This window comes from Chelonoidis abingdonii, chromosome 8 (genome assembly GCF_003597395.2).
Source record: "Chelonoidis abingdonii isolate Lonesome George chromosome 8, CheloAbing_2.0, whole genome shotgun sequence".
NCBI lineage: Eukaryota > Metazoa > Chordata > Testudines > Testudinidae > Chelonoidis > Chelonoidis abingdonii.
The window spans coordinates 80,170,684-80,184,076 of NC_133776.1; the positions used below are offsets into that span (position 1 = coordinate 80,170,684).

Consider the following 13,393-nt stretch of genomic DNA (forward strand, 5'->3'; position numbering starts at 1 on the left):
CCTAGTGTCAGGCCCTGCCAGTGTGTCTCCTCTATCAGGCTACAGGAGAGGTTTGTATTGCTCTTTACAATATGCTTATCCAATATGAATTTGAGCAGCCATCTGGCTGCTCAGTCTAACAATACTTCAAATCCATACAAAGTTTCACATTAGTCTCAGTCTTTCATTAAAAATTAGTATGTCTAAACAAAAACCTTTAATTCAGCTATCCCCTCCAACCTTTTGGTGGTTCAGGAAAAAATGTTGAAGCTAGGCATGTATCACTGCTGGCTTTGCAAACATAATTCAGCCTCCTCAGCCCATTTCTAGTTTTTATTGTGAAACTATGTTTAGTATCATCAGCAAATGCCACTAACTTTAGAGGAACTCAATAGATCAGTGATCTGGAGGAGGAACTAACTAATATACAGAGCCTGGGGTTTTCACTATTAACCTCTCTGGGCGCTAAGAAGTAACCAGCCACAACACTTCTTTATTTCCTACCACAGTTCTTAATCCACCACAGTACTTTGTCCCAGGGTTATTTATTTTCCTCAATAACTTTTTAAGGGACTTTGTGTTCTGAGTTAGTACTTAGAGCTTTTTGGAATAACTATTTGTAGAGGAAAATATAAATACAGGGCATGGCACATATAAGAAAAATATTTAATTGTGTAGTCAACAGAGCTAGAGAGCATTAGTTTGTTTGTCTGCCCTGAAAGAGGGCACCACCAGCACTTCCACCTATAAATATCCTAAAGAATATTGTCAAGTATCAGAGTGGTAGCCGTGTTAGTCTGGATCTGCAAAAGCAGCAAAGAATCCTGTGGCACCTTATAGACTAAAGGATGTTTTGGAGCATGAGGTTTCGTGGGTGAATACGATGAAGTGGGTATTCACTCACGAAACCTCATGCTCCAAAATGTCTGTTAGTCTATAAGGTGCCACAGGATTCTTTGCTGCTTTTATGAAGAATATTGACTCAGTATTGGCTTAAGTGGGACAGTAGCACCCCATGTGACTTATCCATCTGTATATTAGGCCATCACCCTCACAGCACTGAGCCTTCACCTTCTGAATTACAGCTGGTCAAATAAGGAAAAACCAAATTTACCTGCCCTGATCTTGGCTGGGACCTTTAGACACATCCATCATACAAAGAGTTAATAGCTAATTTGTCAGTAATCGGGTGACCACAGGGTATTTGTGAAAGCATTCCTAGAAGTTTCTCACATTTTAGCACCAAAGGTGATTTTTCTGGTCATTTGTAGCAGGAAGTGCTTAACTCATTATTCAGGATTTGTTGTTTTATTGGAGGAAAAAAAATAAATTCATTCATCCAGTCAAAGAGTAGCAGTATTGCCATGTGACATAAGTGAGCCTTCAGTCACCAGCTAAGTAGTAGTAAATAATCAGAGTAAAGAGCTTGTTAAAACAAAAAAAAAAAAAAGCCACACACACTAACAACAAAACCATGAACTGAAAGTTGTTGATCCATAATATATGGCCAATTGTTATTAACTATTTAGGGGCAGATTCTTAGCTGGTGTAAGTTGGCATAGCTCCATCAACTTCAATGGAGCTACACTGACTGACACAAGCAGAGAATCTGGTCCTCACGTTGCAGGAGTGCCCAGAGGCCCGGACTAGGGCTTATTAACACAGTCCCTGCCCTGAGGATCCTACAGTCTCAGGACACAGACTTGCAAAGACTTTTGCAATTGCCTAACTTTACACACTGTGAGTAGTCCCACCTGGACTGGGATTCAGGTAGTAAATCCAGTAGAACTTGTATTCTTAACACCTTTAGTCTCTGCTGAAAAAATCTTATCCATTGATTTCAAGAGAACTGCTCTGTGCATTCACTTACACACATGTATAAGTCTTTATGGCACCAGGCCCTGAGAAGACAAGAAATATACCAAGGGTCGAGGAAAAACAGCCAATGTTAGACAGCTAAACACATATACACATTTGCTTTTTTGTTTGTCTGTCATTATGAACAGGAAAAGCAAAAGTGAATTATACACCATTGGTGCTCAACCTAGCCATCACTAAGTGGTTTATAAGAACCAAGGCAAGCAAACACAGTCAACTTGAAATCTAGTTGCTACAAACAAACATAACAGGTTAGAAGTTGTTTCAGATTGTCAGTAAGTGGCTTCCTCAGAGACACCCCCTTGTGGTCTCATGGCCAGCCGCGGTTCCAGGCACCAATGCTCCAAGCGCGTGCCGGGGGCGGCAAGCCGTGCGGGGTGCCCTGCTGGTCCCTGCGAGGGCAGCAGTCAGGCAGCCTTCGGCGTCTTGCCTGCAGGAGGTCTGCCAGTCCCGCGGATTCGGTGACAATTCAGTGGTGGGTACACCGAAGGTGCGGGACTGGCAGACCTCCTGCAGGCAAGCCGCCAAAGGCAGCCTGCCAGCCATGCTTGGGGTGGCAAAAAAGCTAGAGCGCCCCTGCTCGTGGCAGCCATGAAGACAACCTCTGACATCAGTTTTCTCCTCTGAGTTCCTCAAACTGAGCTTAAAAAGAAAAACTTTTTCAATCCCAATAACAACAGCCCTATTTAGGGTCTGATTTATTAACTTAAAACTCATATCTAGATACAAGAATCCTCCTTATAGTTTGGTGCAGCCCAAACTGCCCTGGTCTGGTCAGGGTCCTTACTTTAGTAGGCTAGTCCCAGCCCTTCCCAGCTGGAATAACTCCCTTGGTCTCAGGGTCTTCACTAGAGTTGCCTTTCTCAGTCTTTATAGTCTTTTGAGCTTTCCCTCTCTTCCCTGCAGCTTCCTGCTGCCCTGTGGAGGGGAAACTGCTGATCTCTGTCAGGTGTGCCTCTACACTGTGTCCAGGCCTTCAGCCCACAAAGGGGCAAGCTGCCCGTGACTCAGAAACTGCACCCGACTTTGCATCCCCTCTGCCAATTTTTGTGGGTTTACAATTGCAGTTTCTTTCTTTTTATCTTTTCCCTTGTTGCTGTGAAATAGACCCACACAACCAACTAGGGAAAACCAATTAACTGAGCATACAGGGGGGACAGTGAAACTGACACTACACAAGTGCTGGCAAATGTACTGAACCAATAAAATAGAGAAAAGTATTTTCCTCATCTAACCTGTTAGCCATAGTGCTCAAGTTAGTTGGAACAGTTGTAAGTAAAACATTTTCAGACAGAGTGTGCTTTTAAAGTTGATGGTGTCCCTCTAGAATACCAAAGTTGTTTGCAGAAATTAGGATAAGTTTATGAATGACTCCCATACACAAAAAAGGTCTAAATTTGCTTTGAATATTTTTGTAATGAGTAATCTAAACAACTCTATTCCTTATATAGAGACTCCACCATATTAAGTAATGTCCATCTTCTGGATCTGCAAGTGTGATTTTTGTCTAATCTTTGCTTGTCTTTTACACTGTAAGCTCCTTTGTATCTTGTAGGGTGTTGAACGCACTGACACTTAGCAAATATGTAATACTGAATTATCTATACCATTTCCTGCAACACCTGCCTTTTTCTTTGCCAAGTACTAACCAGGTCCAAATCCATTCAGCTTGTGCTGCCTGAGGAGGGACGGTTGCAGTTGATTTATTAAGAAACAGTGATTTGTATGTACCTACTTCTATTCAAAGAAACCAGCAAGTGGTCAAGCACTCACCACAGAGTGCTGGCCTTTTAAACCATTCCATCTCTTCCTGTGCCCAGGAGGGCTGGAAAGGCTGGAAGGAAAAACAGAAGAGACAGATGTTGGAGTCGGGATTTACCTGTGAACCTACCGCAAGAGAAGAGTGTTTGCTAACAGAGTCTATACTAGCTAAAGGTTCCTACATCTCATTGTTCTCTTGAGAACATTTGCTAGCATGCACCTATCTCCTTTGCGAGTTACAGTGGAATCCTATTCTACAGTTCAGGGCTCTGTTCTTCAGGGAAGGTGCCTCTAAACAATTTGATTGGGTCCCTGAACCTGACATAGGGCTTGTCAACACAGGTGTGTGTGTGTGTGTGTGTGTGTGTATGTGTTGAACTGGATTGATTTGATGTATATACATTATTTAATTCACAGAACGTAAGCCATGATAATAGTATGCACACATATGGGACAATTGTTCCTTCTTTCAGTTCACATCATTGTGTACACATGGCAGTGCCTTGCTGTGGGCAAAGCATGTGGCATTTCTCAGAGGGTATCCCTTGGTCCTTTGCACTCAGCACTGGGCATTCAAGGATTTTCTGCATTGGAGGAAGCCAGAGAGGTTCAAACATTTTTAAAAATCCCATGACGCCACTGTCTTTGCCCAAGCCAAACACTTAATTTTCTCAATTTGTGAATGGCTTTGGTGATCAGGTGGAAGATGGGCATCCAGATGCCTAAAATGAGGCTACAGAGTGCATGCCTAGAGGCAAAAACTTAGAGGTGCTTTGAATTTAGGCACCTGCTGGGTTAAGTGACAGCTGAGTGGAAATTTGTGAATCACCGAGGTGCCTAACTATGGGATTTAGGAGCCTAAGGACTTTCATGGTTCACATCTGAGGTACCTATGATGGACAGCAGTTCAAAATTGGTCAAGGCGTTCTGGGAGTTAGTTCCTCTCACCAGCTGTTAGTTAAGTTGCCTGGGGGATTCTCTCCCTGCCTCTGTTGCTTTTGTGACCAGACAAGAAGACAATGAAACAAAAATAATAATAAAATGAATAAAGTGAAACTCTTTAAAGCTGCTTTTCTCTGCTGCTGCTGCCCCCTTCACCCACCAGACTTCTAACCCCCACTACCTCTCCCAGTCACTTGACTTTTACCCTCTGAATGAAGTGAAATGGACCGTTTTCACAGAAATCATCAGATTTTGTTCCCTTATAAAATTTTTTTTATAGGTTTTGCTAAGGGTCAAAGCTGCTGCAGCAAAAATGAAGTAGCTATTCCTGGCTGATATTTTTTTAAATAAACCAGCCAATAAAAAACCCAGAGTCGCTGAACTCATTGGGGTTCCCTAATAGTTGCATTTGTGATATTTATTGAGTTACATAGTCCCTCTTGGAGGAAATTACTGGTGGGAGATGTGCCTCCACAGACAGATAGGTCTCTGAGGAATTTTGTGGCAGTAGAGCTGGGATTGTATTGTTTTCCAGTGTTAGGTTTTCCATGGCTTATCACGAAAGACAGAAAAACATTCATTAGCGAAAGGGCCAAAAGATTTACTGCTGGAAGACTGGATGGGCCAGGGACAGTGAATGAGACTTAGAGCCTTTCACCAGTTCCAGTGCAACCCCCAAATCATTACTCTCTGATGGCTGTTTATTGGCCATTTTGTGAAATGGGTTTGGTGGGTCTCAGTCCAGTGCCTCATTGGCAGGTATCCAGATCACAAAAGCTACCACCACCACAACTGGCACTAATTGGCCTGCTTTCTGGCATTCTCTGCAGTGATGTCAAGGGCTGAGTGGGACATGGAGTCCAAGTTACGCTCATACCCCTAGCGAGGGTCCTCTCCTCCAGGTCAGGCTGAAGGATGTTGACAGGAGTCACCATCTAGAGGAAGTTTGTCTCCCATGTCTGTGCTATGTTTGTTGTGTGGATACAGAGACATTCCACCCTCCACAGCTGTCAGTGCAGCACCTTTCATCTGTGTTCATCAATAAAAGAAAAACTAAAGCAACAACCAACCCGGAGTTGTATCCTTTTAGGAGAGATCCTCTGGGGTTCCCTGCTTCTGCCTTCCCCACTTTGGGTTTGTATCATTCTCTCTGGAGTCCCTCAAACCAGGGAGGGACAGGGAAAAATATGTCTGAAAAATTCCTCTCACCCTGCCTCACAAAACTATTGTCTGCAGAGTCCTGCTCTCACCCTCTGGAGCAAAACAAGGGAAGTTACTATCATTTGTAGGAAGCATTTTCCTCTGGTGATAAAAGCCTTTCCCAGTAAAGATTAATGTTCCTTCTTGTTGCATATTTACTCAGTTCAGGAAAACTTGTATAATCAAATAACCCACCAAATGAGATATGTGCTCCTTGAACCTCCAAAATCTTTATGGACAGGGTCCTTTAATGCAGGATTTTTGCAGAACCACAGATTTTCCAATCAGATTTTGCTGCTTTGTCCTTTAATTCTCATATTTTTGCTCTTTTGATCATTAAAAAAAACAAACAAACATAAAGTAAAACAAAACTTTAGCTGAAAAGTGCTCTGCAGTGTTGCCTATTCTCTGAGCAGTATATAGCCCAAATATTCTCTAAGCAGTAGATAGCCCAAAGATATATTTTCAAATGCAATGGTATTCAGCATTTGAGTGGTACTTTACAAATTTAAGTTGCTTTATACACATTAATAGCTTGAATTTTCAGACCTGTTGAATAACCACAACCTTAGCAGAAGGCAATGAGAGCTGCAGGTGCTCAGTACCTTTGCAAATCAGAGCAGAACTCACTAATCACCACAACAACTGATGAGTTAGGTATTATCTTCTTTTTGCAAATGGAGAAGTCTAATGCTACTTGTCAAATAGATCTTGTCAAACTTGTAAAACTGATGTTATTTGATGATATAAATAATCATAGTAAATACTTGACAATCTAGCAAATTACCTGATATATTTCTTATTATCACTACCTTGAGCCCTACATATTATTCTTTCTAAGATCCCAGGCCAAGCCTATCACCATGGTATCTGAGTACTTGTTGACATACGGACCTATTTCTAAGTGTTTAGACTTCAGTGGTGTCAGTTTTTCATCTAAGCTCCCAACCCACTAATTTATTTAGTACTTTAATCTGTTTATCTATTAAAGCTCTTATTCCACAAAGCACATGTTAAACTCAACAGAGGTAGATGTTAAGCAAGTGCTTATGTGCTTTGCTGAACTGATGCCTAAACCATATACTGAAAATGCCCAGGTAGATGGTCACTGGGGCTTAATTAGACTGGGACTTTTCAGTTTGGAAAAGAGACAATTAAGGGGGGATATGATAGAGGTCTGTAAAATGATGACTGGTGTGGAGAAAGTAACTAAGGAAGTGTTATTTACTCCTTCTCATAACACAAGAACTAGGGGTCACCAAATGAAATTAATAGGCAGCAGGTTTAAAACAAAGAAAAGGAAGTATTTCTTCACATAGTCAACCTGTGGAACTCTTTGCCAGAGGATGTTGTGAAGGCCAGGGCCAGCTCCAGCTTTCCTGCCGCCCCAAGCAGCAAAAAAAAAAAAAGACGAGCGGCAGCAGTTCGGCAGCAGCTCAATCGCGCCGCTTCTTCGGAGGCAGTTCGGCGGCGGGTCCCCCCCTCTTCCTCTTCAGCAGCAATTTGGTGGCAGCTCAAAGAGGAAGAGAGGGAATGAGGGACCTGTGCCGCCCTAATACTGGATGGAGTGCCGTCCCTTTGAATTGGCTGCCCCAAGCATCTGCTTCCTACACTGGTGCCTGGAGCCGGCCCTGGTTATGGCTGAGACTATAACAGGGTTCAAAAAAGAACTAGATAAATTCATGGAGGATAGGCCCGTCAATTGCTATTAGCCAGGATGTGCAGGTATGGTGTGTGTAGTGCCTCTGTAATTGTCAGAAGCTGGGAATTGGTGACAGGGGATGGATCACTTGATGGGTACCTGTTCTGTTCATTCCCTCTGAAGCACCTGTCACTTGGTCACTATCAGAAGACAGGATACTGGGCTAGATGGACCTTTGGTCTGACGCAGTATGGCCTTTCTTATATTATATTTTTATATTCTTATATACAAAGTTCCAGCTCTATATCGCTCCCCTGATATACATCTCTTGTGTTTTGGTTACTCACACCTCTGAATTCCTCTATGATAGTTACACACAGATAGTGTCTGACTTTCCTATAGGCCTTTTATCCTAAAGGATGCCAATATGCTTTTAAAATTATGTGCACAGGAAATATACACATCTCTGCCACTCCTTACCTGTAGCTTATTGAGTCATGCCACCAACAATGCCTGCCCATTTGTCCCCTTCCCCCACAAATGTCTTTGTGCTTTCTTTCACTCTGCTCCTTACATATAGAACACAATCCCCACACTGATCCATAAAGCTACTACCTTCTCCTTCCTTAAGATCCGCTTTGTCTGTGACGCCTATGGAAAACTGCCATCTGAAAATGCCCAGGTAGATTGCCAGGGGGATTGCTGATATCTGTTTTATTTGTTTATTTTAAAGGATTAAGTACCATCAAGTTGTGACTGTAGCTAGTCTATGCAGCCATGTATCCCTATCACTATTACCCTTCTCCTTCCTCCCCTATTCCCTCCATTTGGCTTTTTTTACACTTCTTCCATGACCGTGTCTTAGATTCTGAGCTTTTGGGGGGAAGAGATTATCTCTTTCTACAGGTTTGTAGAGTGCCAAGCACAATAGGACCCTGTTCCTGACTAGGGACTCAGAAGCTACTTCAATAAAAATAATAAATGGCAATAATGCAGTCATTTTCCAGTGGAATATGACAACAATTTAACAGAGCAGAGCAGCAACACAAAACAATTCAGTGTAAGCAGAACACCATATACCTTTGAAACTGCAGGAAGAATTTAGGTAGGCAGAATGTAATTACCCAAATTGGAATTTTCCCAGGACAACAGGGCTAACATCTTTCCAAAAACATTCATTTCAAAAACTATCAGGAAGTGATGATCAAAATCTCAATTTCACATCACCTGACAGATGGTACCTGCAGCAGCAACTCCATATGCCAGCACCATACTAAGGTGTTAGTTCAGTACTTCCTTGGGGGGAAGAGCACCACTTAATGCATCACAAGTACCTTTACTGCACTCTGAGATTTCCTTAGAGGTCTCCCATAAAAGTATTGACCAAGAGCAACCCTGGTCAGTTTGTGAGTGCTGATACAATTGCTCCGTGAGGTCATGTGGAAGCAAAGCCTTTGCTATCACACACATACACTCTCTCTCCCCCAAGAAATTGCTCTGAGAAAAGGTTTCAGGTATAATTTAACAAGACAGTTAAATTTCCTGGACATAGCAGCTAAAGGGAGATTGCACAGGTGAAGTCAGAAAATCTCATCAGAGTCACTCAAAGGCTGTTGAATATGTTGAAGTTCAAAGAGCCATATCATGGGGATTAAACTTTTATGTCCTTTTCATGAGAAATGATTGAAGAGTTTCATGTAATTTACAAGGAATCTGGATGGACATTGGAATATATCAAAAACATAGTTGACTACGGTGGGATGGGAAGTTTGTTCCAATTGGTGCTGGGGAAGGCAACTCTTATGCTTCTTGCATATGAAGTGATCACCTGCAGCTTTGGGAATAAATTCTTCTCCACAAGAGCTACAGCACTGCACAATTAGCTAAGTGCATTGTGGGTATTTTTGCCTTCCTATGAAATACTGGGCACACATGTCACCGCCAAGGACAGAATAAGGGCCTACATGGATTAATGTGCCCAGGTACTGTCATAAGTAGATAGGTAAGGGTTAATTTTCTTTTACCTGTAAAGGGTGAACAAAGGGGGAACCAAACACCTGACCAGAGGACCAATCAGAGACCTGGATTTTTTTTAAAGTCTGGGAGGGAACTGGAAACTCGGGGTCTTTTTGTTTTCCTCGGCTGTGAGTAAACAAGCTTTTCTTCTAACTCCATCTTCTTTCAAATATTCTACTAAACATCTGTGAGTACAAAGTCACTGCCAAGGACAGAATAAGGGCCTACATGGATTAATGTGCCCAGGTACAAAAATGTATTTGGTTATGGTTATTATTTCTCTGTATTATAGCAGCACTCACACTGTGTGAGGCACTGTCCACACACACACTTCTAGGCCCAGCCCCTAGAGCTCTCAAGTATTTGGTCTATACAAGTCAAGTAGAATTCCTCTAATGCCTGTCTATTTACTGCCAGGCATCCCAGCCCTGCACCCAGTCCCAGAGTCCAGGTGGAAGTACATTCACTTTTCTTACCCTTCCCCCATCATCACCCAGCATGGGCCTCAGAAGCAGCCCCACTGCGGTCTCTCTTCTCCCACCATCACCACCTGATAGGGCTAGCTCACCATGCCTCAGTGAGGACAACTGACAGAACTGCCTCCAACCCAACCCAGAGCCGGGCGTAGGTGTGTGCTGATGAGTAACAGCGATCCAGGGGTCTGCTAGGAATGTAATCTGAGGCAACTAGAATGGCCTTTGAGTGACTTGTCTGGCTGGGGTGGGGAGGGATTGTGGGGTGGCTGTAAATTCTGATGGAAATGCAGGCTGCTCATAACACTGACTCTGCACTGCGCTGCAGGAGGATGGAGGGCTTAGCACAAGCAGCTCCAGGGGCCTCTTCTAGAAAAGGGAAGGGAATCATTTGTTTCCCTCGAACTTTTGGGAAACGGGGGAAAGTGATCTGCAGAAATGGGTGCTTAAGAGTACACAGTTCAGAGAGGTTCAAAGGCCTCATCTCTGCTAACTCCTAACTCCCTGATCTACCAGCCACTTTCCTCGGGACACAAGTATGCAGAGGCCAGGGTTGGCAAACGTCTGATTCTTCCTTTTCTCTGACTAGCTCTCTGGAGATCTGCCTCCCAGGCAGAGGACAATGCGAGAGAGCTGGGGGGAGGGGAGAGCCTTTGTTCTCTTGGGTCACATCAGGTCGCCACTTCAATTCAAACACCTTTGCCTAATTATCCACCGAGATTCCCACCTCCCCCCACGCAGGAGCCACACTGATTTACAACAGGCTGGAGGAAGCAGCAGCCAATGGGCTCCCACACCTGCTCCGCATGCGAGTTCTAGTCACTAGCCCAAAGTCTGGGCTGTGTGCATGGGGGGGACCATTTCCATAGGCTTTACTCCACGGATTTGCCATCCAAAATGGGCATTTCTATGGGACTGAACTTGTGCAGCACCCAGATTTACTTGACCAGAGGAATGTTCTCTGTGGTGGCACCCCCTAGGCTATATGCCCCTTCCAGCCTCCTTTGTGGGATTATGTTTGGAAAGCCCAGCTAGCCCAGGGGAATGCCACTGGCTTTCAGATCAGGAAGAAAGGAATCTGAGGACCCAAGGAAATGCCTTCTGCCAGGCTGTGCTGGGTGAGAGGAAAGAGAGCATGGGGGATCCACCAGTGCTCGAGTCATACCCTCAGCGGGCTTTTATTATTATCATTTTTTACCAGACTGAACGGTTTCATTCCCTTCTCCTCCTCCTCCTCCTCTTCCTCCTGCTGCTGTGACTTTTGCCAGGGCTGCAGGGCTCCAGCACATCCAAAGAGGCCACATCAGCATTAACCAATTCTTGTGAAAGCAAAAAAGTCCAACCAGCCAACAGACAGAACAAAGGAGCAACAAGGGAGATGGGGGAGGGGAGACTGGGACCCAGGAAAATGGTGTGATTTGCCTTAAGCTACTTTTCTTCTAGTGTGGTTTGGCAGGGGCTCGGAGGCCCCCTGTGCTTCCCCCTCCTACCTTGCAGTCTCTTATGCAGGATCTAACTGAATACTCTTCTGATTGCAAGTATTTCTCCAGCAAGAGGTCAAACTCCTCATATTTTTCCTGAGCGTGTTGGTCCAGCCTCTGATAAGCCTGGACGCAGCTGCTACACGCCTCTCCGTCCAGAGCACCGGCTGCAGCAGCCACGAAATCCACCACCAGGTTGTCCAAACTGCAATCCAAGCTGTCTGGGCCGGCCATACCCAGCAGCAGGTCCCAGATCGTGTAAGTATCACAAAAAGAGAGGTTGAAGTTCCTAAAATAAGCCTTTAAGAAGTTTATTTTGGAGGAGGAAGAGGAAAAAAAAGAGGCTGATGAAGAGGAGGAGGAGGAGGGGGGTGGCCTTAAGGGTACAGAAGGGAAAGAGCCCAAAAGTCGCTGCAAGGAATACAATTTGGTGCAAGCTGAGTCCAGATCGAAATGACCCCAGGCACCAGTGCAATATGGGATCGGAGCAGCAAATTTGGTCAAATTGCTTAAAAAAATCTCACACCTCCCCTCCTGTGACTGTTGATCCCCTGTCAGTAGGAAATGTGGCTGGAAGGCGCGCTGGCTTGCGTCCCCCCAAGGCGTCTGCATGGCTAAGCTCCTATCCTTGGATCTGAGCTTGGCTCCAGCACAGAGCCACAGATGATCAGAGAGGAGGACAGTGAAAAATAGAAGGGATGCCAGAGACATTCGCCATTTCTGTGCCCTCTCGGAATCAGCGCAGGGTTTGTCGTTTTGTCTTGGTGCACAACAAATTTTTAACACAGCGTCATCTTCTCTTGGATACATCCAAGTCCCCCTGATCATATTTTAGGGGCTGAGTGGGGGGGCTACTGCGGTCTCCGGTGTGGTTCTCTTTGCTCCTCTCCTCTTATAGACTCCCCCCAACAATGTCACCTACCTCCTCTGAAGCATGGTGTGATGATAGGCATCATTCTCATGGTTAGAAACAAGGAAGTGCCTTCCCCTCCTCCACCACCTCCACCTCCTCCTGGGCTGCTAAATACTACCACCAGCCATTGCATGTTGCTGCGGGAGGAAAAATCAGCGCCACGGTCCTCAACATGTCCAGGCTGCTGTTCGCCAATGCCAGTCCATACAGCGAGCCCCTCAGCCCAGAGCGGAGCCAGGCAGAAGCATACCCCTTCTCCCCACAGTCAGCGCTTGGCCCTCCTCATCCTCATCCTGCCGGGGTGCCTCGCCTCCTCTCCTCTCTCCTGCCTGCCTCTGCCCTCCCCTGCACACACAATCACTCTGCTTTCCTCTTTCTTTTTTGGTGGGCAACGTTTTTCCCGTTCCTGATCATCCTGGATCGGTGTCTCCTGTTTTCCATCCCCCCTCAATCTGTCGCCATCTTCAGCTGTACAGAGAACACCTTGAGAAATTGATCGGGGAGAGAGGGGGGAGACGCAGGGGGAGGGGGAGCGGAGGGGAGGCGCGTGCGCGCTCCTCATCCCCTCTTCATCTACCCAACAATTTGTTTTGTGCCTCCCCTCCCCCAAAAGCCAGCCTCTCCATTCACTCCAGGGAGCCGTTCATTCATCAGATCCGCTCTTCCCAGCGTTCATTCAGACGCCTTCCTACCCCCCGGCCCAGCCCAGCAGCTGGCGCACACACAGCGCTGGGATACTGGGCACGCGGCACCTTCGCCGGGGTCTGGTCCCTGCTGCAGGTGGCCTGAGCTCCGCCACGGTGGCTGGGGGTCCCCGGAGTTCATCCTGGGGGGAAGGGGAGGGGGCAAATGTCTCTGTGGGTGGGACACCGCGGCAGATCCTCCCCAGGCTCTCGGATCCAAGGGGCTGCGAGCCTCTTCTCGCCTCCTGCCCGCCTCCTGCCCCCGTCCCCACGCCTTGCTTCTCCTCACTGAGCTGGAAGAATAAGTTGCCTGGATTCAGGAAGCAGGTCCCGGACCAAGCTGACATTGCTTCTGCGCGGGGCTTGCTCTGCCACAGGCAAGCTGCGGAGCTGAGCTCCTGGGGGAAGACGCGGAGTGGTGGGAA

At 45.7% G+C, this 13,393-nt stretch overlaps 1 protein-coding gene across 1 annotated transcript in view; it reads right to left on the minus strand.

Moving 5' to 3' along the window:
• Nucleotides 1–12,748, minus strand: part of NALF2 (NALCN channel auxiliary factor 2) — a 109,820-nt gene extending 97,072 nt beyond the window's left edge. Inside the window, exon 1 of the mRNA XM_032804734.1 lies at nucleotides 11,382–12,748. Within this exon, the coding sequence (XP_032660625.1) occupies nucleotides 11,382–12,200 (819 nt within the window). The 5' untranslated portion in view covers nucleotides 12,201–12,748. The remainder of the gene's footprint in view (nucleotides 1–11,381) is intronic.
• Nucleotides 12,749–13,393: the final 645 nt, after the last annotated feature.